General features: G+C 50.1%; 1 protein-coding gene across 4 annotated transcripts in view; it reads right to left on the reverse strand.

The window, feature by feature from the left end:
• Positions 1-10,639: 10,639 nt before the first annotated feature.
• The window catches only part of RAI2 (retinoic acid induced 2), a 60,363-nt gene continuing 46,442 nt past the window's right edge, over positions 10,640-24,560 (reverse strand). For 2 of the 4 annotated variants that reach the window (XM_040468216.1, XM_040468215.1), the window contains exon 2: positions 10,640-12,603. In XM_040468216.1, the coding sequence (XP_040324150.1) occupies positions 11,008-12,579 (1,572 nt within the window). In that variant the 5' untranslated portion in view covers positions 12,580-12,603 and the 3' untranslated portion in view covers positions 10,640-11,007. The remainder of the gene's footprint in view (positions 12,604-24,560) is intronic. The other 2 variants (XM_040468218.1, XM_040468217.1) reach the window with 2 other exon arrangements.

Raw genomic sequence — 24,560 nt, forward strand, 5'->3', positions numbered from 1 at the left:
GCGTCCTCCGGCGCGTCGTTCGGCCTCTCTCCCTGGCTTGGCTGAAACGAGGTTTTCCATCCACCACTAAAGGGTGAGGGGGCTCCTTCCTGAAAGCTTGGGCCCCCGAGGATTTTCGGTCTGGATCCTTCCCACGAATGTCCTCGAAGTTGCTCACAGACTAGCTTCTTCCAGAGGACCAAAGTCATTAGCAAGGTGCCTGTGTCCCCACCGCTGTGTGTGCGGGAGTGCCCTGCGGTTGTCGCCGTGGCTGCCGGCAGGAGGCGCTGTCCTCCCAGCAAAGACGGCGTGGGTATGGGGTGGTTTCTCCCCAGCGGGCCAGCCGAGAAGCAGAGGCTGTTCTGACTTTTTAAAAATCCCTTTACTGCAAAGGCTCCTCTCTCTGTGTTGGAGGTCAGGAGCTCTTACACAGGATGAGTGAGGGATTCCTTTTCCACACTGACCTCAAAGACCCTTTCCCGTAGTTATTTCATATACAGTTGCCCCCAATTTGTCTAGTAGCTGTGCTCCTGAGAGGCTTCCCACATGCTAGATCTTGTTTAAAGGGCACACAAGAAACCTCTCTCATCGAAAAAAGGAACTACCGTTATGTCTTGTAAAGCGAATTTATATTTCTAATTCAAATAAAGGTTTATCTGCCGTAGGACATCAGATATTTATAAGAAGAGTTTGATAAAAGGGAGAACCGCTCTATATATTTACCTCAGAGGAAGGCCCCATGGCCTGGCCCACGAGGTTGCCGGCCCCTGGGGCTGCACAGCGACACGGCGTCGCAACACAGCTGCCCCTGGGCCGTGGCCTTCAGCGGACCGTGAGGCCGAGCCGCCAGCTGCCTCCGGACAGGGCTTGTCTCGGGGGCCCATCGGCTACAGGAGCAGGAGGGAATGTGCCCTGGTCCTGGAGGGCCGCGGGCATGTGCCTTATGTCACTGATCCCCACTCCCCACGAGAATGCCACCGAGTCGTGGTTCCACAGATGAGGAATCCAAAAGAGAATCAACTTAAAGAACAGGTATCACTCTGATTCCATGGTCAGACTTGCCTCTGAGGTTTTTTTCTCCACGCCAGTCTCTTCATCTCCTTTTCTTTTAAAAATTTTTAAGTGTTTATTTAGTTTTGAGAGGGAGGGAGGGAGGGGCAGAGAGAGGGGAAGAAACAGAATCCAAAGCAGGCTACAAGCTGTCAGCACAGAACCCGACACGGGGCTCGAACTCACAGGTGGCGAGATCATGACCTAAGGCTCCGTCGGGTGCTCAACCGACTGAGCTGCCCAGGCGCCCCTATTCCTCTCCTTTTCTGACTAGTCCCTTCTCCTGGTAATGGGCGAGTGAGCAACCCTCTCTCAGGCCCTGGAGGAGGGCATGAAAGTGCTTGGCTAGACACCTACCTTTGTGGAACGAAGTGGAACCTAAAAATATGTCAGCTGCAATTAAAGACTTTATAAAATCAGGAATTTCTGTGACATTTGTTGGCCTTGCTCTCTGTCACTACCCATAAACAAAATGTAACACAAAGAATGTATCAAGCACCCTGTCCTTGGTGCCTCAAATGCATTACCTCGTGTATTTTATTATTCCCATTTTACAGGTGAAGAAGCGGGAACAGAGAGATGAAGTGACTTGCGTGAAGTCACACGGGAGAAAGAAGTGGCAGCTGAATCCAGACTCTGGCTCTAAAGCCAGCGCTTCTAACTTCTATCAAAAGTCCCTAGCCACCTCCTAGCTTAAATTAAATTGAAGGCTCCCTAAATGCCATGCACTGTGCTAGGTGTAAGAGATACAATGAACTTGACCTTGGCCCTAGAGCAGTTTATGGTATGGTGGGATGGACAGACACATGCTTTCAAATGAGTGAGATGGACAAAATGATATGTGAGTACACATGTTGCCGTGGGAGGGCAGGAGGCAGCTTATGCTGGAGTAGTCACGGAAACCTTTCTGGAGGACGAGTTATTTTGAGCTAAATCTTGAAGAATTAGCCAGAGGGAGTGTCAGGGCACTGAAGGGTGGACCCACAGAAGCTTATGCTGGGAACTGTTAACCTTCTGTATTCCTGGAGCTTATCCACAGGGGTGAAGGGGAGAGCTCCAGTCCCAGAGGTGGTCTGGAGTCTGATCTCAGAAGGCTGGAGATAGGAGGCCTCTTCAGGGTGTAAGGATAAATCCAACACCAGAAGCGTTTACATCCCGGAATGACATGGTAAGATTTGGCTTTTACCAAAACTATTCTGGTGGAAGATAGAAAAGAGATTGGAGGCAGTGGCTGAAAATGGAGGCATGGTCCCCACCCAGTTCTGAGGCCATTTTAAAAGTCTAGGCAAGGGGGGCACCTGGGTGGCTCAGCCGGCTGAGCGTCCAAGTTCAGCTCAGGTCATGATCTCATGGTTCTTGCGTTCGAGACTCCCATCGGGCTCTGTGCTGACAGTGTGAAGCCTGCTTCAGATCCTGTCCCCCCGTCTCTCTGCCCCTGTTCTGCTTGCGCTCTCTTTGTCTCTCAAAAATAAATAAATGTTGAAAAAAAACTAAAACTCGAGGCAAGGGGTGCCTGGCTGGCTCAGTCAGTGGAGCATGGGACTCTTGTTCCTGGGGTTGTGGGTTCGAGTTCCACACTGGGTGTAGAGATTACTTTTAAAAAAGTGAAATCTTTAAAAGAGAAAAAATAGAAGCACGGGCAAATGATGTTGGTTGGGTCAAGAACAGTAAGTGTGGAGGAAAGGAATGGTGGATTTGGGGAAGATCAAGGAGGCAAAGTGAGCAAGAGGGGATGTGGGAGGTGAAGGAGAGGGCAAGGTCACAGAGACCAGCCTCCCATTTCTCACTTGGGCAGTGGGGAAGGGGCGGTAGAGGGTGTGCAGCTCAGTTCAGTCCACGGCTGGGGTGAGGAAGGGAGACGCTGCATTAAGTTTTAGGGGTGACGAGTCTGAAGTACCTAGAGGATCGCCCTGTGAAGATGGCAGGTAGGACCTCGGGTGTCTGAGTGTGAAGGGCTGGCGATGCAGAGGAATCAACACAATGAAGATGTTGGCCACCGCTAGCAGAGCAGATGGGGGCACAATGTGAGGGCACACGGGTGAGGACTGCAGCCACAGATGGGGGCTGCGTCTGCAGCAGAGAGGGACATCAGGGTAGAACATCAGCCTCACTGTCCGGAGGGGAAAGGAAGACACGCTCGGGAGACAGGAGAGTGTGGCGAGAGGTGCAGCAGGAAAGCGAAGAAGGGAGCGGGGTAAAAGCACCCAGGGAGTAGGCGAGATGGGGCCTGAGAGGTGCCATGGCTCCCTGGGTAATTATTGTCACTTATAACATGAAACAGAAGCAGCACTTCTGGATGTTACCAAAGAACAAAAAGAAAGAAAGAGAGGGAGGGAGGGAGGGAGGGAGAAGCAAAGGAAGGGAGGGAGAAACTTCAGTGAGACACTGATTCCAACTTCGTTAATTTGGAAATTTGCAATGGCCCGAAAGGATTCTGCTGGATTTGAACCTTCATGGTGGCAACAAGGGAAGGGCCTGAAGAGTTAATAAATAGGACAGGCAAGTTCTAAGCGAAATGTCTAAAATACAGTGTCCTGTGCATCTGGTGCTTGCATAAATCACCAGGATCCAGAATAAGCCCACAGGAGAAGGGCCTGGCAGTGGCCGAGTCAAGGGCAGTGGCCACTACAGCCAAGAAGTGATAAATAAGAAAGTAAAGAAGGGACTCTGTGTTTCAGTTCCATTAAGCAACTGTCGAGGCCTTCTAGCTACTCTGCACTGTGGGCCATGGACACAGCAGTCACTTCTACGATGTGGGCCCGTCTCAGGGAGCTTCCAACCTAAAGCCCAGAACCTCGCTTGCTCAATTAGATGGGAGGGAGAGGCCTTCCCTAGAGGCTCACTGCCCTGTAGTGGGTTTCAGGGAAGTGTGTGGAGGAAAGGAGCCACAGAGGATCTTTCTAGACAGGACGCTGGGGCTGGGCTTCACAGGGCAGTGACAAGGCACTTGCCAGGGGAGTGGGGACCATCTCGTGTTATGGGCCAGGTTACGGGTGAGAGCCCGTTGGCTAGCGATGGCTGTCCAGGCATGCCCTGCCGTCATGGAAGAAAAGAAGGGACATGAAAAGGAAGCAAGGCACCAGTGTGCAGTGTGCACTGGGGACGGTAGAGCGACACAAGCTGGAGACAAATGGCTCTCTCCCCTGGACGCCCCGCAGGGCATCATATCATTCCTGCCTAGGCCAGTCACCTGTGGCGAGGACAATGGCAGAGTCAAGGAAGGGTTACCCCTGCCAGGTGCTTGATGCATTTTGAAAAGATTCCCATTGAAAACAGTTGCAATAAAACGGTCTCAGGGCTTGAAGAATGAGCCCTCCATTATCTGGCTCTTCTACTGCCTGCCAGGTCGCGTTCCCCCACCCCCTGCCACACACAGAAAACACACTGTTCTCATCCACCCTCAAGTACCTTAGGAGCACCCATTCACCTACAAATAGTTGCTACCCTCTTCACCAATAATGTTATCCCTGTACTAACAAGATTCCCCCATGGACTTCTGCCAGGCAAGACCTTGTTAGCCGGTTTCCATTAGGATGGCACTTGAAATCATAATGCTGCCTGAAAAAAGCATCACTTGATAAGAACCAACTTTCTGTTCTGTATGCTGGCCTTGCCTCAAGGAGGACGGGATTCATGAAGGCATTTCAACAGTCTCCACTGCCACCGTGGCCACGTTGGGGACAGATTCCTGCTGCATCCTGTCGTCAGGGGACGAGTCTTTGCTTTGTGAGGATAGTGCTTGGGTCCTTGACCGTTTCTCTGGTGCTGGTGCCCAGCCCTCCTTCCAGAGGAGGGAATGATAGTCGGGAACCTGGTCTCCTAATTCTGAGCTCGGAGGTCCCTGGACCACATGTGCCCCGAATGTCCCCTCTGCTCGTGGAGAAGATGTAAGAGAGAAAATAGTAGAAGGTACCCGGCTCTGCTATCCGAAGTCCTGATGGAGAGGGTGCTGTGGGGTGACAGCTGCTGTAGTCACGGGGCCAGGCGGGACTCCAGACCAGAGCGGCTGCTGTTGTGTGATTCTTTTATACACTGGTCTCCTTTGTGTGACTTTGCTTGAATTAAGAGGCTGTGGCCAAATATAGTTTGAACCCTGGGAGAGAAATGGTGAGGACCAAGCTAAAGGCCTGGGAAGGCCTATTCAGGGCAAACCACTTGGAAGAAGGAATCCAAGACTCAGAGAAACGAGACATGGACCGATGATGCTCCCAGCAAAGTTCTGACGGTAAAGAGAAACCTGGGAGAGGGAAATGAGGAGGTGTAAGCAGGAAATAACTGATCAAAGACGTCAGGGCCCAATGGGAAGTGGAGATATGTTACCCGAGGTACATAACTGACCAAAGATGGGAAGGAACTAGTTAGCTCTAGGAGGCTTTGCTGGAACCCACAAGCAGTCCCAATTTCGATCTGGGGTTCTTTTATTATTTTTAAAAAGATAACAGCTTTACTGAGATACAATTCACATACCATACAATTCACCCACTTAGATGGTACAATGCAATTTTTTTAGTATATTCACAGAGTTGTACAACCATCACCGCAGTCGATTTTAGAACATTTCCGTCACCTACCTGGAGTTCTTGACTCTACAAAGTAAATGGAGAAACTGGGGAAAGAACAACCCAGATGACAGAAGGACTACACAGTAGGAGCTCAGAGAGCGCGAGAGGAGATGGGACTCGAGTCCAAGGGAAGGAAGCCGCGGAAAGATCTGGTGTTTAAAGGAGGAGGAGGAGGTTCGGCTTTTGTTTCTATTAAGGACAGGCAAAAGACTAGGCTCAAGTGCATCAAGAAGAATTCACGTACAACATGAGGAAAAAGTAAAATACACCCAACTTCCTGGCAATGTTTGTAACTTCCTGGGTTAGGCTGCCCTTGCCAATAAGACTGACGAACGGTCATCATAGGGTGAGTTTTGAGGAACGGTTCCTTCGAGTTTCATGGTGTTGGTGAGGCATCCCTTCAGAACTGGCTGAAAAATCGTAGATTTGCTGAACCCTGTGTTCTAGGGAGAAGCTTCTAGAGGGCCCTGTTACATGCTGGATGAGTGATGGCCCTTTGGACGAATGAATAGTTTCCAAAGGATAGTTTCCTGGTCAGATCAGGCACGTGGTGGTAAGCCAGAAGATAGGAGTAGGGTACCAGGTACAGATCTCTATCCCGGATCATTTCTTGATTAAATTCTTTCTGCAAAGAGTTTATGAGGTCCTGCTGTGGACCAGGTACAATAAAACAAACCCTGGGGATAAAACGGTGTTTCTCAACCAGGGGTGACTTTGCCCCTCAGGGGACTCTTGGCAATGCCTGCAGACATTTTTGTTGTCCCGACTGGGGCGATGGGGGGCAGGTGGGAGGGGGGCTACTGGCATCTCATGCGAGAGACCAGACATGCTGCTCAATATCCTACAGTGCCCAGGACAGTGCCCTACAACAGAGAATCATCCGGTCCCAAATGTTAATAGTGCCAAAGTGGAGAAACCTTGAAGTCAAGAAATAAGGTTCAGTTCCTGCTTTCAAAGAATTTGGTCTGTTCATTGTTTCTTACCGTGGCTTGAAATGTGACCCACTGAAAATTTCTGCATTGAAAACACCTCTCCAAGTTCCTTATGTGAAGGGATTTTAAATAAAACTGAATTCCCAGAACTATTCGGGACTGACAGCGTGGGGCTATCGATATAAAGAGGTTCATTAAATTCTTACTAATTGGTTATCAAACCTTCGATTTAAAAAATTATTTAAGCAGAGGGTGGACAGCTTCCAGGTGACTTATCTTTATCAGCAGGGTGAGCCTACACTTTTTGAGTGTATATCTAGAACACAGATGGAAAATAACCTACAAGTTGGGTTAATATAGTAAACCTTAACAGTTCATCTCCTTTAACTTGAACTTGTTCACAATTTCGGCAGGGCATTGCTACAATCTCACTTTGCTTAGAAATCCCTTGGTCTAATAACAGTTTCAGTTGGATTATTTGCAATATTTGGAACTAGTTCTTTCCAGCACTCATACATGCTACTTACTATAAAATCCACCAATACGTTAATTAAAATAAATAGCAATTTATTAAAACGGCACCCTGAGGACCCCAAATACACCCTATTTTGTTTCACTGATGTGGGAGGTCAGTTATTTGACCTGGTGGTAGTGAGCTGTTCTGGAAAATTGCCTTTTTTATTTAATGAGGAGTAAAGTCGGCCAGAATGACCTCTCACGCTTTTTTCCCTGCTGTTAAAGTTTTCAGCTTAGCAGCTTTTGAGTGTGGCTTTTAGAGGTTTGGCATCACCACCCTTCAGCTTGAAATCTCCCTTTACAATTGTACCAGGTGCTCTGGGCATTGCAGTTAACTGGAATGGTCTCGAAAATAATTGGAAAAAAAATCTGTAATTCAGACTCTTCACTAATTCATACTGGGTTTTGCCCCCAAAAGGATCCAAATTCCTGTGGGTTCATTGGGCTTCAAACCCGATATTTAAGAATCATTGCAAAGTACATATTTTAAGTTGTTGATACTTAAAAACTGAAAGCAGAAAACTCTTCTGAGCCTCAATTTCCTCACTCGTAAAATGGAATCTAAATCCTTTCCTGCCGTATTAATTATGCTGTTTATGAAGATAATCACTATATTGACATCATCTCTCAGTAATTGGCTACCTTTCCTTCCCTCCTTTCCTCCCTCCCTCCCTCCCCCCCCCCCTCCTTCCCCCCTCCCTCCCTCCCTCCCTCCTTCCTTCCTCCCTCCCTCCCTCCCTCTCTCCTCCCTTCCTCCTTTTGCTTGGAGTTTTCACCATTGCAGATGTACTTTTTCATGCTTAAAGTATGAGAGTTTTGCATTTGAATCTAAACAAATCTTTGATCTCACTTTAGAATTTCCTACTCACTGTCGAGGACTTCCTTGGTTAGGACAGTAACTGTACCGTCTTTAAATCTTTCATTTTTCTCTCTAGTTTTTATTTTACCAGGAGGATCACTACCCCCAAATATGGATTTTTGTAAGTCATTCCAATTTTTTATCATTTCTGAACTGAAGCCAGCCGAAGCCATCGTGACAAGTCCGAGCAAATTATCAACATTCTTGGGGACTAATTCTATTTCCTAAAAGACTCTGAAAAGCTATTCTGTAGGCTAGTTGACCCAAACATTTTTTTTAGAAGGAATGGGAAATTAAGTCATGAGAAAGAGTCTGATAGAAATCCCGCCGAAACCTTAAACGCGGTTAGCTGGAGACAGTTGTGAGGGGTGGGGAGGTAAGTGACCAAAGCTCTCTGAATCAAGCAGAATAATGATGGGGCCTGAAGTTTGCCAGTGCCCACCCCCACCCCCCTGTGACCCTTGTGTGGATCACATGCCTCAGACCAGGAATCATGGTTCCAGGCTGATAATTCTTAGATAAAGTTTGTGTTGAAAGGCTGCGAACTTCTGACTCGGGAGGGAGCATGGAACCGAACCACCAGGGGTCCATAGGCTCACCTTGGCCGCAGCAACAAGCCCTTTGTTCTTCTCCTGATTCCCTGGCCTGCAGGTAGCCAAGTGGATTCCAGTTCCCGTCAAAGGCTGGGAAGGGGGGCAAGCAGAGGGTATCACTGCCCCAGTGGCACAAGCCCGGTCCCTAGACAACACCGCGTGTGGCCCTCATAGACCTCAGTGGGCACGTCTCCCCACGCCACAGCGGCCTCTTCCCAAAGCTCCCCCCCCAGCCACGAATGACAGGGCCTGGGGCTAAGCGCAGCATGGGTGGGTGGGAGTCCGACCCAGGGTAGGAGACAGCCCGTGCTGACTCAACACCCTGGTTGGCTGTGGAGCCAACAATTCTTACCCAAGCAGCACTGACGTCTTAGGAGAAAGGGGCATTTCGAGACCGATCAAAGAGAGATTTGTGGCTTGAGGTTTATAATGTAATTAGAGGCTGCAAATGCCTTCCTTTCCACCTATATGTCACTCAGCTTTAAGCACTGGCTTCTTCTAAAGGCCAAATTGAGAATCCTGTTCCCTCAAAGCCGGGTAAGCAGCAGGTGTTCCCAGGACACTGTGAACCGGGTCCCCTGCTGGCCGGTGTACAAAGGCGGCCCCCCCCCCCCCGGGCTGCAGGGGCAGCAGAGACAACCGCAAACGTGGTGAGAAGAGACATCAGGTAAATGGCAAGTGCAAGCCCCCGGGCACGTTTGTGTTGTTGCAGTTGAGACTAGCACACATGCCATGCTCAGGAAACACGGCCAGAAACCCACCATGGGCGTAAAAGTGGAAAAAGCCTGCACTGTGTGGAGGCGGAGGGATGGAGTCTGGCGGGTGCCGTTGAACGGGACTAAGCTAGCCTGACGAGCAACGGCTGTGTGGTGATTACCACCACGTCGCACTTTGAAAAATAAATTTTAACGGCATAGGAAAAGAGCAGGAAAAAGAAAAGCCATTCTGGGTGTTCAGTACAGCACCAGCTGAAATGGTAACCCTATACACAGAGAGCCTGGTAATAAAAGAACAGTCTCGCAACTGCTTTTCCTCCTGTTCATGTTCACGGTAACAGCTGGATACATACTAATTGCAAGAAGTGAAAGAAAGAGCTCTAAGTTTAAAAGCAGGCATGCCATCATCAGTCTGTCGCCAGCACGGTTTCAGACACAAGTGCGATGTGCCGCCTAGCAGATCTAGCTTAAATGTACACTCAAACTGCCTCATTTGCAGGGGAGGCTTTGTGCTGTCGGGGAAGAGCCACGGGCTGTTCCCTTCTTCCAGGTGCCTCGCTTTCGTCCACGGAGAGATGGCTCAGCCAGTGTTTTTCAGCCTCGGCACCATTGATGTTTGGGCCGGATCATCTGCTGTTGTGGGGGGGTCCCGTGCCTGTGAGATGTTCAGCAATGCCCTCCGTCCCTACCCACCAGAGGCCAGGAGCATCCTCCCCAGCTGAGACAACCGAAAGTGTCTCCCGGCATTGCCAGATGTTCCCTGGGGAGGCACCGTCACCCCCAGTTGAGAACCATTGGCCTAAACTAAGGAGGAGCGACTTTCTCTTCCCTTCCCAACCCCACTCCCAAGCATCTCTATCCCAAGCCTGGAACGTTTATGGGGCATCTCCTGATCCACCAGCAAAGGACTTACCTCTCGTTCTGAGGGGTCTTCAGTAATACTTTTGGCTTGCAAGACTTTCAGTCATTCAGAACAATGCTGTTACTGCCTTTGAAAAGAAGGTCCTCTCCAGCTAAATTCTGAGGGGAGGGGGTGGGGAGGAAGCAGGTAAATTTTCCTTTTAGACACATTTGTCGGTTTTGGTCTACAGAAGGCTCAGACACAGAATTCTCCACACCCAGGGTCTACGTCAACTGGAAAGGGCCTCGGGTGCTTGAAACTCACCTCCCCACCTCTTCCTTCTCTGTGCCACATTTTTACAAATGAAGAAAGCAACGTTTAGAGGGGAAAGTGACTGGCTCCAGGCCGTACATATTCCTAGTCTTCTTTTAATGGTGGCATAGGCCAATATAATCCTTCTTTGCCCCATACGCCTGGAGAGCTTAGGTCTCAAAACACAAAGAACTTGTAGCGCTTTACAAGCAACAGTTTTGGCCAAACCACACCAGTTAAGGAATGCAAATTTACAAAATGATAGAATGCTGCAACCAATTAGTGCAAACAAACATTTATTGTGAAATATTCATCCTACCCTTTATTAGGTATTACATCATCAAAGCACTTTGTGGCAATGAAAATAGCTTTTTTACCCCTCTGATTCACCCAATATTCCATTAAAGCTGCAAAAAATGTGCAATCTGCTTGAAAAATAGGTTGCTCTTATTTACTCATTTGTGAAAAGTCAAAAATTAAAAAAGAAAACAATACTAGCTTACAGGGCCTCTAGAGCCAATTCGCCTTCCCGCTTCCCAACTACTCCCCAAAATAATTAACAAAGATAATTTGTTTTAAATGCCTTTTTATAAAACCAATGCACCTTTCCCCATATTATAATCATAAAAATTTTAAAAAGCCATTATTTACTTTCTTGGAAAAAAGGTGGCCAGCCGTTGTTTTTTGATCGGGAGCATGTGTATTTCCTGGGAGTTCACTTTCTTTAACTTTATGCTCCTGTTTTTGACGGGTTTCCTAAGGGGCTCTGTGCTTCCCATGGGCTCTTCTCCTTGGCTATTGATGTCATAGCCCTGAAGCACGGAGTCTTCTCTTTTGAAGGAGAAGTTTTTGGTGGACACGCCCGAGAGGCCTTTGATCTTGCCGCAGAAGATGGCAGGCACGGCGTCTTCCACCGAGACGATAACCTTGGCGGCCTGGGACTCGCTCACGATCTCCATGGGATTTTCAGCCTTGACCTCGCCGCTGGGCTGGCCGGGCTGGCCGGGCAGCTGGGCGGGGTTGCTGCCGCCCACGTGGCTATCCATCACAGCCGAGGCCCCGTGTGCTGTGGCAGGGGCAAAGGGCACTTCCATGCCGCTGGCGTGACCTGGGCTGTCCACTGAGCTGCTGCTGTCATACAGTGTCTCAACAGGAGGCTCAGATTTTCGGTGGGCTGCCAGCGACAGGTCCAGGACCGCATCTTCCTGGCAGACGGGGGGACTGGCTTCGCCAGCCTTAAGCCAGGGCACCGACTTCATGGACAGATCCAGGGCCTCGTTCTCACTCCCCATCTTGATGACCGTGTGGCGGCTAAGCTGGAAGTACTCCCTCGGCTGCAGGATATCGAAGGGCTTCAGTTCCTCCTTCTCCAGAGGGCTAGGGGTGCCTTTGAAGGGGTGTAGGCCGAAGGAAGATGGCGGCTTGGGGAAACCGGAGCTGAGCTTGGATTCGGGACTCTGAGGCACAGGGATGGGGATGGGGATGGGGACGGGCACGGGCAAGGGGACGATCACAGGGTAGGGTACCAGGAGGGTGGCCGGAGGGACCAGCGGGGACAGGGGGGAGTTAAAGGGCTGGGGGGGCACAGGCGCGTATCCAGGAGGAGGCTGACAGGGTGGGGGGCCGAGAGCGCCCTGTGAGGGGAACAAATTCTGGAGCACAGCTTCAAACGGCAACGTGGGCTCTTGTGGCCGGCTGGGGATCCGCAGGTCCAGGAGCTGCGGTCGGGCCTCGGGGTCCTCGGCTCCCTGGAACAGGTTGTTGTGGATAGCACTGGAGGAGCACGGGGCCTCCTGCGGCAGGACCAGAGGGGAGTTGAGGTGCTGGAAGACGTGCTGCTCCAGCACCACCGGCAGCTGCACGGGGCCCTGCGTGGTCATGACATAGGCCGCATGGCCGTTAGGGTTGAGCTCGGGCGCAGGGCTTCCCTCCACCTGCATGTGAATGGGCATCACCACCGGGCTCTCCCCGAGGCACAGGGGCTGCAGCACAGTGGCCGCCACCTTCAGAGCCATGCCGCCCTGAGACTCGGCTGGGGGGTTCAGGATGGATGGGGCCGGCACGGTCACCAGGGCCTTCTTTACCAGGTCGGTGGAGTTGATGTTCCAGGCCTCGGTGGTGATCAGCTGGGCCATGCCATTCTCCAGTCTGTTATTGGCCAAGGCGGGAGAGGAGTCAGTCATGTCCATGGAGAGGTTCTGGGACTGCAGATCGTCCATCACTCGGCTCTGATGCCACTGGGCCTGCAAGGCAAAATCACAACATGAACCTTCCGTCAGAGACCACTTACAATTGCCTTAAGTGCTCTCTCCACGTGTTTTAAGAGTCTCCATATCTTAGTGAACCACAGAGCACACCCGTCCCTCTATGTACACATACATGCTATAGATATTGCCTAATATATACAAACACACCCAAGTGATCAGCTGTGCGTGGAGAGGCCCAATTTAACAGACGACTAAGCTATAAACACAGATGATGTAATGCCTAAACAGCCGAGAGAGGTTAAACAGAGTATTTCTAAGCCTAATACTCAGCTTATATGTTTAGTTTTCGCCAAACACAAAGTTCCTTTCCACATTGCCGTTGGGACGGTCGAGATAACGTGGAGACTTGACTTGATCACACGCAAGTCTTGACTTACTTTACTTCAAAAACAAAATAAGGTCCTGTCACATTAGAGCATTCTAAGAAAGTGGAAACAGGACATCCCACTTACAGAAAGCATCTTAAAAACTCTTTCAAGCAATCGTTCTTCCCGAAGAGGCTCGATGAAAAGAAGAGCAGTGTGTTTTCACAAGGATCGGCACAGTTGTCTCACGGGCTTCCTCTGACCAATGCTATCTCCTTCCCTCCCCATAACAGGCAAACCCTCCCCACGGAGCCAGGTGGAGACAGGATAACTGCACGAATGCTCACAGGGTCCAGTGTCGCTTTCCCTAATCAGCTCCTCTGCGTGACCCGTGACCTCCCCTAACTTTTTCTAGTTGTCAAGAGGGGACGTCGCTGATTCTAGGGCTGGGGAAATGGAACACCTGTTGGAAGCAAACGTCTTCAACGGGGAGATACTCTTCACTGATATCCCTGGCACCCCTGACCGCCTCCTGAGAGGCCCAAGGAACCCAGCACGGGTGCTTCCTGGAGGAAGCAGGGCTGCAGCTGCGATACGACTCTCCATGGAAACGCGTCCATATTTAGCCTCGTTACCATGGAGAAGGCAGGCACCATGTCTAACTCAGGGATCTGTGCAGCCCTGGAGTCTGCTTGGGCTCAATAATAATTCAATAATCCTCAGGCTTGCCGGGCAGGCCTTGGGCAACTCAGATTCTCGACCTCACCTGTTGGAGCTGTTGTAGACTTTAGTCCCACGGTCATCTCGCGTCCTCCTCTCCTCACCCCCAAATTACCAACACACCCTCCACAACCCGTAGGACAGCCCGCCTGGCACACCATAGGAGTAGAAATAAACAAACAAGGCCTCGCTACAGGAAGGCAGCTTTAACAAATGAACAACCGTGTGATATTTCCAGACAATCAAAATGTGTCAAATGCATAGAACAAGGAGTTTCTCTGAAGCAGGAGGAAGGGCAGCAAGCAGAAGGATGCTGTGCACACAACTTTGGGGAGAAGGACTCGCTGGTAATGCCCTCAGCAGGGTGCACAGTGGTGCCTCTGACGGAGGGCTCCACAGCCCAGCACCCTAGGGGCAGGGTGTCCTCTAGAAACCAGGAGGTGACCCAGAGTGCTGGCCAATGATGCCTTTAGGGCAGAGTAGGGAGGCAGCCCACGCCAGGGCAGTTGCAGGGGCTTGCCCTAACTGAAGGGTCCTGGTTTTTCCTGAGAGGAATGTTCCCTGATTTAGCCCAGAAAATATCATTTGTTCACACATTCCTTCACGCACGCATTCATTCATTCACTCATTCAACCCACTGATTGGCTGAGCGCCTACTGCACACCAGCACTTTGCTGGGGGCTGGAGATGCTGTTGTGAGCCTGACAGACAAGGTTCCTGCTATAGTGGAGATTACAGTTCAGTGGTGCACACGTCTTTCCACGGACAGAGATTTGCTAGCGTGAGAAGGCATCAAAGTTACGTCAGGAGAGGCATCAACATCAGCAGGACGAAGCTTTGGTGGCCACTTGGTCACGGCCCTGTAAAGGACCTGAGAACCTAGGATCTCCTCCAGAAGGGTCTGCCCTGTCCTTCCCAGTGGCCAAGACTCTCAGGGAGGGGTGAGCAAAGGCTAAAGGGAAGCTGGGGAGGCGCTGGGGAGGCGCTGGGGAGGACAAGGATGGCAATGGGAAGAGAAGGCACCCACAGCCACCCATCTGAGGTGGCTTCTGATGGCCTTCGAGGTAACTACTGGGAGAGGTCAAGACATGTTCTGTGCCATCTTTGGGCTTCCTGTGAGTTGAAGACTGCTTGCATGTAAGGGGCTGCACCTATCTGCCCTTCTGGACAAGAGAGCCTCCCCTCCCCGGCCCACACTCGCCTCTGCCTCCTTTGCACACCCCTGCCCCCTCCCAGGCAGAGAAGGCAGACTTCTCAGGGCTTCTTCCCTCGGCTCTTGGTCCACAACTTAGCTCAGGTGCCAGCTCTCACCTCTTCCTGCCAACCTCACTCCTTTCTTGCCTGGCCCTGGTTCTAGGCCTCCCACTCCCCCAGAACCTTCTGGTTCAGAGTGTGAGGAGGGGACCTCGCCAGGACAGGGGGCCCCTGTTTGTTTCACAGATGGCCAGAGCCAAAACGGACTGGGCATTTACCATGTGCCAGGCCTCTGCCAAGAATGCTCAGAACTTTCCACGCATTACTTCACTTAATCCTCAGAACAACCCTATGAGGAGGGGCCTATAATTATGCCCATTTTGCTAATGAGAAAACTGATTCCATAGGAAGGTTAGGTGACTAGGATAAGGGACACTGATGGTGGGATTCGAGTTCAGGGTTAATCCCAGGCTTCTTTTCCCAGTGGAAGCTGTGAGGGCCACACTCGTTCGTGCGTTTTGTTTCTTGGCAAGAACAGTGCTCTCCAGCCGCCTGTTCAACACCGAGTGCATGTGCCTGCAGAGCTGTGTAAAAGAGAGCACTCGACCATGAGATTTCTTCAAAGTGGTGGCCAAGTCCTTTCCAGAAAATCATCGAACTGTTTGCTTATTCTCTTTTGTCCACCAGGACCCTCCTCTGTCCCTCTCACCGGGGAAGGAGCCGAAGGGTCACCAGAGTTCCTGTCTTTGGGGAGGACAGCCCCCATGGGGCGCCCCATGACTACTTTGGCCAAGTAGTCAGGCAGGTCCACAGCTGTCATGTGGGAGGAGAGGGAAGTGAGATTGGGCCCACGCTTCCATTCCGCTTTGCCCCAGCCCTGCTCCCGGAGCTTTGAGTCCCCAGTGGGAGATCTAAGGGTCTCCCTGTAGCTCATAGGTGCTGAGATGCCCGCCCACCCACCTGACATCTGTCTCAGAAAGGCTGAGAGGATGCAGGCCTTCTTGCCCTGCACTAGAGTTCCTGTCTTCGGGCAGTAGGCCTTGTGAGCACCCCCGGTCGCTTCCCTAGAGCCACTGGCCTGCCGAGATGAGACTGGTATTCGACTACACGGGCAAAGGAAACGGTAGCCCTACCTTCATCATGCACCCTCCTGCCTCCCAGAAAGGTTCTTCTCTTTCTCTTTGCTCCCCTTCCCCTTGTCACTCACCCTGCCGGTGGGTGCCCCAACTCTGGGTCAGCCGCCGGGGGGCCTGAGCACCCTCAGTGCAGGCAGAGTAAGTGGAGCCGCTGTAGGAGCCAGTGCTGGAAGCCCCAGCAATGACCCTCACTCACAACCAGCTTGTAAGATGAGAGTTCACAGGGCAAGTCTCTATCCCTTCCCCAGGATGAGTGAGAAACAAGCTGACTGGAGAGAAGGCAGAGAGCTGTCCTCCCTTCCCCGCTGATTAGCATGGGGCAGCAGGTGTGCCGAGGAACTCTACAAATCAGGAAGTATCCTAGGAGCCACCAACCAATGCTCAAGCTAAGGGGCACGATGGCTTCAGAGGGGACAGGGAATGTTTTGTTCAGGTTTTTCTTTCTTTCTTTTTTATTTTTTTTTATTTTTTTTTAACGTTTATTTATTTTTGAGACAGAGAGAGAGAGAGCATGAATGGGGGAGGGGCAGAGAGAGAGGGAGACACAGAATCGGAAGCAGGCCCCAGGCTCTGAGCCATCAGCCCAGAGCCCGACGCGGGGCTCGAACTCACGGACCGCGAGATCTTGACCTGAGCTGAAGTCGGACGCTTAACCGACTGAGCCACCCAGGCGCCCCTGTTCAGGTTTTTCAAAACATCTTCTGCAAATAGGTTTAAATGAGGTTACCCATCTGTCTTGCCCACACCTGTGATGATGGGGGGAATGGGGGAAGGGTATGGGCCAGGGTTGGTAAATGCAGTGTGGCCGGATGGGGAGTGGGCAATTTGGATCTGTGGGTCACTCTCAATCTCTTGGCCCTTGGCCAGCTGCTAGAGCTGGAAGGTTGGGGTCCACCCCAGTATAGGCCATGTGGCCCCCAGCTGGAGACTCTGGGGGAAATGCCTCGGGGCCCAGGGCAAGTGAGGGGGTGAGGAGAGGCTGTCTGGGGCAGTACTTGGGCTCAGCGACCTGTGGGATCACAGAACCGTTATACAGAGCCCTCGTCTAGCTACCGATCTAAGTCGGGGCAGCTTCTCCCTGGGATCTGTGTCTCAGCCTGGAGCCCTCTTGGGCCTCTGTGTCACCCGACCAACTCCTTCCTGCTCTTTTGTCAGACTCTGCGGTTTCCTCCTCTCAGATCTCGTCCCCACCTCACTGGGCTCCCACACAGCACCCCAACTTGCCCTTGTCTAGTCCTGAGCCTTCCCCTCACATTGGGATTGCCTGCTCACTCATTTCTCCAGGAGGGAGGGGCTGCCTCACTGCCGCATCTTTCTATCCGCCTCTGGGGAATGGCAGGCGCTCAGGAAACACTTTCTGAGCCAACGGGTGTCTGAATGAGCATCTAGGCCTTCCTGAGTCTGGCTTCTCCTGCCCAGCCTCCGGTGCAGGCTCACCATTTACAGAACCATGGCACGCACATCAAGGCTGGAAGGGGTGGTCAAGGTCACATCTCCATCCCCTTCCTGATTCTACTTACAGATGAGGAAACCGTGACCCAGAAAGTCTGACCCAAATTTTGCCTGCGACCAGTTATTACCGAGGTCACCATGCTCGCGCTGGGACAAAAGTAGAGGGTCAGGCCCCACCGGCACCATGGAGGGTAACGTGACAGCCACCCACCTTCACCAGCCAGGGGCATGTGAATGAATCCACCCTGGGTTCCGGTGTTTCTCTGATGCACCCAGGAAAAAACCAAAGTGAAGCTTCCTGTGTGCTGTTTTCCTTATAAGGAGGTACATTCTCGAAGAAGCTGACCTGGGGCCTAACTCTGGGACAGTCAGTTAGGGACCAGCACCACATCCGTGCCCCACCAGGTGCCGCTGCAAAAGCCATGCCTGCCTTGCAGGCCTGCTGCCTCCAGAGCGCCACACAAAGCACTCGCATCACCCTACGGGCCTCCTTGCACATTGACATTTTTATAATAAGGATTCGTTTATGGCTTAGTTTAAAAAGTGAAAAAACTTGAGCGCTCAGATAACTCAGACTATTCTCTGGGTCCTAGAGTCCATCTATTTCCTCATTATGGGCATTTATCACTGAGTCTCTCTCTCTCTCTCTCTCTCTCTCTCACTCTCCCATAGGCCAGTCCCCTCACTCCTAACGCCCTCAGCCATATTCCAAATGATGCCAGGGCCCCCTGAAGAGCCTGCACCAACTCGAACTGAAGGAACTTCAAACGTGGCTGTGAACTCCCCACTGACCCAAGATGGAGTCTCAAGACCAGCTCAGGTCTAGTCTGGTTTCTGAGCAGAGAATTTGGAAAAAACCCTGGAGCACTCCAGGAGTGCCCTTCAGAGGCCCAAATCATCTTCTAGGGAGAGGCTTAATTTTATTTTGTGACTTTAGAGCACTTTTACCACAGAAACAACTATCAAGATGATCACAAGGCCCTGGTCTGCAGAGCCCAGTGGCCCTGAGCAAACCCTTTACAGCTGGGGACCCAGGCACGAGGGGCAGAGATTACCTCAGAGCAACTCAAACCTGAGGGGCACGACCTGAGGTCACTGGAAGGCAAGCCCAGCCTCAGAGGAAGTGATCTTAGCGAGCCTGGGCTGTACTGGGCAGACTCCACGCCCGGGCCCCGGCCCTGCCCTTGCTCCTGAGTATGCCCCCTTCAGCCCCAAGAGCGGGCAGATGTGACCTGCTCTCCTCTTCCACTGAAATAAGCCTCATCTAGATTTTTCTATCAAGATGAATTTCTTCCTCTACAACATTCATTTAAAAATATATATCTTGATAATTCTCTCAAGATACATGTTGTCCAACTGTAAAATATCGACAGCTTTGATTTTTACGGGGCCTGTAGGCAGTTATCAATTATTTCAGGTCAAAATAGGATATTCTCTGTGCTCACGGCCCAAAGTGGGATCCCTGAAGCAGCTGCAGCAGCATCTCCGCGAACTGGCTAGAAATGCAGGCTCTTGGGTCCCACCTCAGGTCTCCTGCATCAGAATCCGTACCTTGACAGGCTCTCCTGGGTGCTTTGTGCACATGCATGTTAAAGACTGACGAGTTCGGGCTTAACACTGGTTCCCGAACTTGGCCGCCCATTAGAATCCCTTGGGAGCTTTTAAAAACTATGGATGTCTGGGTCCCCCCACCCTGACTCTGATTTAATTGGTCTGGGGTGCAACTGGGGCTCTGGGGGTTTTAGAATACCGTGCAGTCAGGTTGGGAACTCTTAATTCAGAGGCCAGAGGATGAGGCAGCTGGTTGGCCAACCTTCCCAGTGGCTGATCTGGCTTCGTGCTTCACAGGAAAAACTAAAGCCATCAACCCAAGCTCCCCCAACCTCTCCCCAGATCTCACGGTGTTTCCCCATGTCCCCTTGCTCCGGGGAAAAGGTGACACATCTCTCCCTTTTGGAAGGTTGACTTGGCAGAGAACTGTGCTAAGAATCCTGCCCTTCCATCTATTCTGAGTCTGTTTTCTGCTTTCTATCCAGCACTTTAACCACACCAATGATTGACAATTCTGTATAAAAATCCCCAGCCACTTCCCAGGAGTTAAATGAGCAATGCATAAGTTTCGTCCATTAACACAACGTGGATGTGCTTTCACCGTTCAGGACCTGATATGCACTAAATATCTAAGAAGTAATGCCAGCTAGGTAAAAAAAAAAAAAAAAAAATGGTTTTGCTCTTCCCATAGGGTGTAATACTTGTTAGTTACTTGTCCCAGTGATTCCATTTTCTGAGCTTTAAACACCAGCACAGGGCCATTCTACTGAAACCGTGAACACAATTGTCAAGTGAACGTGTTCCCAAATTAGTGAAAATATGGAGAATACACAAGATAGTTGCCCACCTTAGAGGTGATTGCCTTTTATATCCAGGGACCCACACAGCCCTCCAAAAGAAATATGACCACCCAGGTGAGCTTTGGAAATCAGTTTCCTGACATGTTATCTCATTTATGAAAACATTGGTGGCCTCGTGGTTCAGGACTGAGTATCCCCTTCATCTAGATGGCCAGAGGCTGTGGGCATTTATGCAGAGGGCACAGACTGCAACTCTTGGCTCTCACACGATGTTGGTGAAACCTGGCAGAGGTGGGTGAGTCAGGAGGGGCTAGCAGGGCGCCCAAGCATCATTGACACCAGGGGACTGCGAGGTCTTCCCCGGGAGCAGGGGAAGGTCACCATAAAAGTTATTTAGGGTCATTATGCCTCCTCATCTATCTTTTTTATTCCCATTTTTCTATTCTATAGCATATGTAACAAATAAATATAAGTAGATGCATAATTTTGTGTCTGTTGCAGTGGGGGAGTGTGCAAAAATTATTTTCTAGTAGGAGTGCAAGAACAAAAATGTTGCAACTCAGCAGGAGAGATGATGATGTTCCAGTAGAGCACAAGAGGGATCTGGGAGACTGGCGGGGGTGGGGAGCATCGTGGGTTTGCCTTACCTCCTTCTTTGCCCAGGTGGAGAATGTCATATGTCTTTGTATTTATGGTCTCATTTCATACTCCCAGTTACCTCTAGCCTGCCCCCAGGGATGGATGGTGGACCTTGGGCCATGCAGTACTGCATGAGGGCTAGAACAGGAACTGTATTCACATCCATTCATTTATTTGTTCTTTCAAAAACTATCTGAGCACCTACTGTGTGCTAGGCACGTACTTCCCATTTCTCTGCCCTGGTACTGTTTTCTCCATAGGCTTGTTGCCTTCTCTCTTGGCTCAATTCCCAAAGTATTAACCAATCGATACTCTCCCAGGATTATCTGCTTCTTCTAGGGCTCCTTCAAGGCCCACGTTTCCTGCAGGGGTAAAGCAGGAAGTCTCTAGAGGAAGAACGCCCGTCCCGAGACAGCAGCGGGAAGAGATGTTAAGGCAAGGACCTCTCTAAAGTAGAGAAGAAATGCTTATTTTCCAGAAACTACAAGGAAAGAAGATTCCTCCTGGGGTCTTGGATCATGGGAAAATATCCTGAAGAGTGGCTATTGGTAGCAGGGGACACTCACCTAGACAGTGGGCTGTGACAGTCAGTGAGCGTCTGTCCCTGCATTTGGTCAAGGTCCACAGCCTTCTGCAGGACACAGAAAATCCCAAACACCCTCAGGTGCTAGTGCCTGAGTGGCCATCTTGTGCAGGAGCACAGGTCACGTTTAAGGTCTCAGGCCAGGGTCTATCTTCTTAAAACACTGTGATTTTGGGAGATTTTTTTTTTTTTTTGGCAATAAAGAAACCTCTGAAATATGGAACAAAGAAGGGGGAAAACCTGCCTCTGGAAGAGAAAATACTTCTAATTAGATTGAGATACAAAGGTTAAATTTTTGTTCTGGGAAAAGGACTGTTTATAATCCCGTGTCATTAGCAGGACATTTTCCAGAGACTAGTGTGCCAGAAATAGACCCTTTGAGGGGTCACTGGAAGGAAGGGGTGTAGATTTGTGAAGTCAAAGGACTGGAGTTCAGATTTTCCCTTTCTCCTAACGCATGTGAGCCCCTCGACAGCTATCAGCACAGAAAGAGTGCCAACCTCAGCCTGGGCACTGGGCCCCCCATGACAGTGGTCACAAGGTACAAGCTTTGAACTCAGACAGGCCTAGAATCAAATTTCAGCTCTGCCTAGCTTTGCTAGCTGTGTGGCCTTGGGCAAGTTAGTTCTAAGTCTCAGTTTCCCTCTCTGTAAAACGGGGATTACAGACCTGAGGTGGCTGTAACGACTGAAGGAAATAATCCAGGTAAAGTGCTTGGCATCATGCCTGGCACGTGGAATGTACTCGACAAAACATGGCTATCGCCACCACCGCCATCGTCGTCGGCAATATCACAGTCTCCATCTTCATCATTCTCATTGTCAAAGCTGTCATTATCACTGTTGTCACCTCGTTACTGGCATCACTGGCATCATTATCAGATCCACTGCTCGTATTTCCTCTGAGCATCTTAAATAGCATTGCTGATGCTCCCGATGGGTTTGTACATTAAGCTCCTAAGTTAAAACCCTGTTTGTTCAAAGGTTCATTTTCAAATCAGCTGCAAGGAACTAGGAAGGCATTTAATGTAGAATATTATATACCTTATGGTGAGGTCTCCACAAATATTCACTTGCCCCCCAACATAGCTGAAACACAGAACGCTTGCAGTGAAAATAGAAAACAACACTGTCCCACTATTGGAAATGAGAGACCATGGGAAAACAACTAAATACAAAAATCTATTTCTCATTCAGGCAGATAGGCTAGGGGAGAAAGGGGAGGTGGCCAGAGCCTTTTGTAGCTTGAATATGGACTCATAAGCATTTACTGCTGATTGGCTATGATGTATAATTTCACTTTAGGTCCTAGGGATTTCTTTCCCTCCGGCCCAAGGGCCTAAGCAGCCCTCCTCTCCTGTTTATCAACTGGATTAGGGTCATTTTGTCACTCAGAAGAGGAACAAAAACAAAGAAAGGGTGGAATAGCCAAGGAAGAGGGTTAAGGACAAGAGGGAGAGGGAAAGTAAAGGGATTTTCTGAGGTAACTGGGCAAGAATTAAAGGAAAGAAGGAGGGAGACTATTTAAAAGTATGTGTAGGTCCAAATCAGAAAAAGGCTGCTCAGCTGGAAGAGAGAAGACACTGAGAAAAGCACTGACTGTTATTCATCTGGCCACAAGGGGGCGCTTTGAGCTACAACAGCTTGGTTGCTGTGCAGAGTGGTGCAGGCAGAGGTGGGAGTGGAGATTCTCAGGAGGATGAGGGCGTGAAGAAGATAAGAAATTGTTCACCAGCACTAGAAGCACAAAAGGAGGGTGATCCAAATTTGGGGAAATCTCCCAAGCTTTTAAAACCACCAAGCGCATTCACTTATGACTTGGCTGGGCTGTCAGTCCTAGGGGGGAAAAAAAAGACACATAGATTTATCTTCTCTGGATGCCTGAGATTCAATTTTGCCTACTCCTCATCCTTCCTTAGATGGTCAGAATTGGGTTTCCCCCATCAAAATTGAGTTTTCCAGAAAGAAGGTGATAAAATCATTCTCACTGAGGTCTATGATTGATAGGTTTAAGGATTATGTTTCCTTTATTGGTATAATAAACATAATTCAATCAGTGGACAAAGTTATGGACAAAGAAATAAAACTCTAATCTAGAGGTGTCAGATACCAATCATGGGAAGGATCTTACTGTCTTGAAATCTCTGCATAGAAACAAGAACATACAACTATGGCCAGGATTGCTGGCTCCACTAAAAGGCATTTGAGGAGCTCCTGGGTGGCTCAGTCGGTTGAGCTTCTGCTCAGGTCATGATCCTGTGTTCATGGGTTCGAGCCCCGCACCAGGCTCTATGCTGACAGCTCAGAACGCGGAGCCTGTCTTGGATTCTGTGTCTCCCTCTCTCTCTGCCTCTCCCCCACTTGCACTCTGTCTCTCTCTCTCAAAGATAAATAAACATTAAAAATTTTTTTAAAAAGGCATTTGAGGTTCAAAAACAGTGGTGAGATGTGCCCTCAACCTCTAAGCACTCAGAATTAAGTGAAGAAGTGAATGTGAGTCACTTATTCATTCCTTTATAGACTCAGTCAACAAATGCTTACTGTTCACTCACAGGAACCTCATGAGTATGTGCTTCCTGAATACAGAGATTTTAGCAGTGTCCAAAGTTGTCCTTACTTCATGGTACAGGGGGGCCCTACTGCTGAACTGGCTACCTTTTGAAACTCTGGTTTCTGTCTTACCAGATTTCCATGCAGAAGTTAGTGGCTTTCAAAGGGCTGTGTCCCCATGTATGACATGCTATGGCAGTGCTAAAGCCACAAGGGAAACTTAATGACCATCACCAGTGGTGATGGATATGGTGAGGGGGGTGCTGTTCGGTTTTGATGAACCCAACCAGCTAGGTTGCTCCGTAAACAGACTGATTTGCCTGGAAGTAGTTTGTTTGGGAGAAGATCCCAGAAAATACCAGTAGAGGAGTGAAGCAGCGAGACAGCAAAGAGAAGGAAGGCAATTTATCAACTAAGTTACCACTGAGGGCAACTAGGGCTCGATTCTACTGGGGATGCTGGGAGGCAGGGGAAAACATATGCCTCGGAGTCAGGGTGTTTATTCACCAACTCCCATCCATCACAGGTCAAGAGTTGCTCCTGGATGGTGCATTAATTCCTTGGTGCTTTGAACTAGCCCAGCAAGTGGGCCTACTATGCTCCTGAGGGAACAAACATGTCCTCTAGAATAGTCACAGCTATTTGCAGTAGGTGGCCTTTGGCATATAGAGGCCAATCTGAGGGGACATGGGGGCAGGGGACAAACCATGTCTGCTACACCAGCCATGCCCTGGAAAGTTGCAGTGTTTATTATGTGAAGACCCAAATATCACCAATTCAGGCCACCACGGCCAGGTGTTTCCCCAATGGGTGACACTTTGTATGACCCTGTGAAGAAGACCCTCTGTGCTGATGACAATCTCTAGGCCACAGAGGAATCAGCTCATGAGAAGTTGTTTGGAGATCTCACAAAGAGCCTAGCACACAAGAAGGCCACAGATAGCTCTCTTTGCAAAAGCAAAATGGTCCAGAGGTGGTCAGTTTGGCCAATGTGTTCCTTTGCT

The sequence above is a fragment of the Herpailurus yagouaroundi genome, unplaced genomic scaffold (genome assembly GCF_014898765.1).
Source record: "Herpailurus yagouaroundi ecotype Mexico unplaced genomic scaffold, PumYag 67690, whole genome shotgun sequence".
Taxonomy (NCBI): domain Eukaryota; kingdom Metazoa; phylum Chordata; class Mammalia; order Carnivora; family Felidae; genus Herpailurus; species Herpailurus yagouaroundi.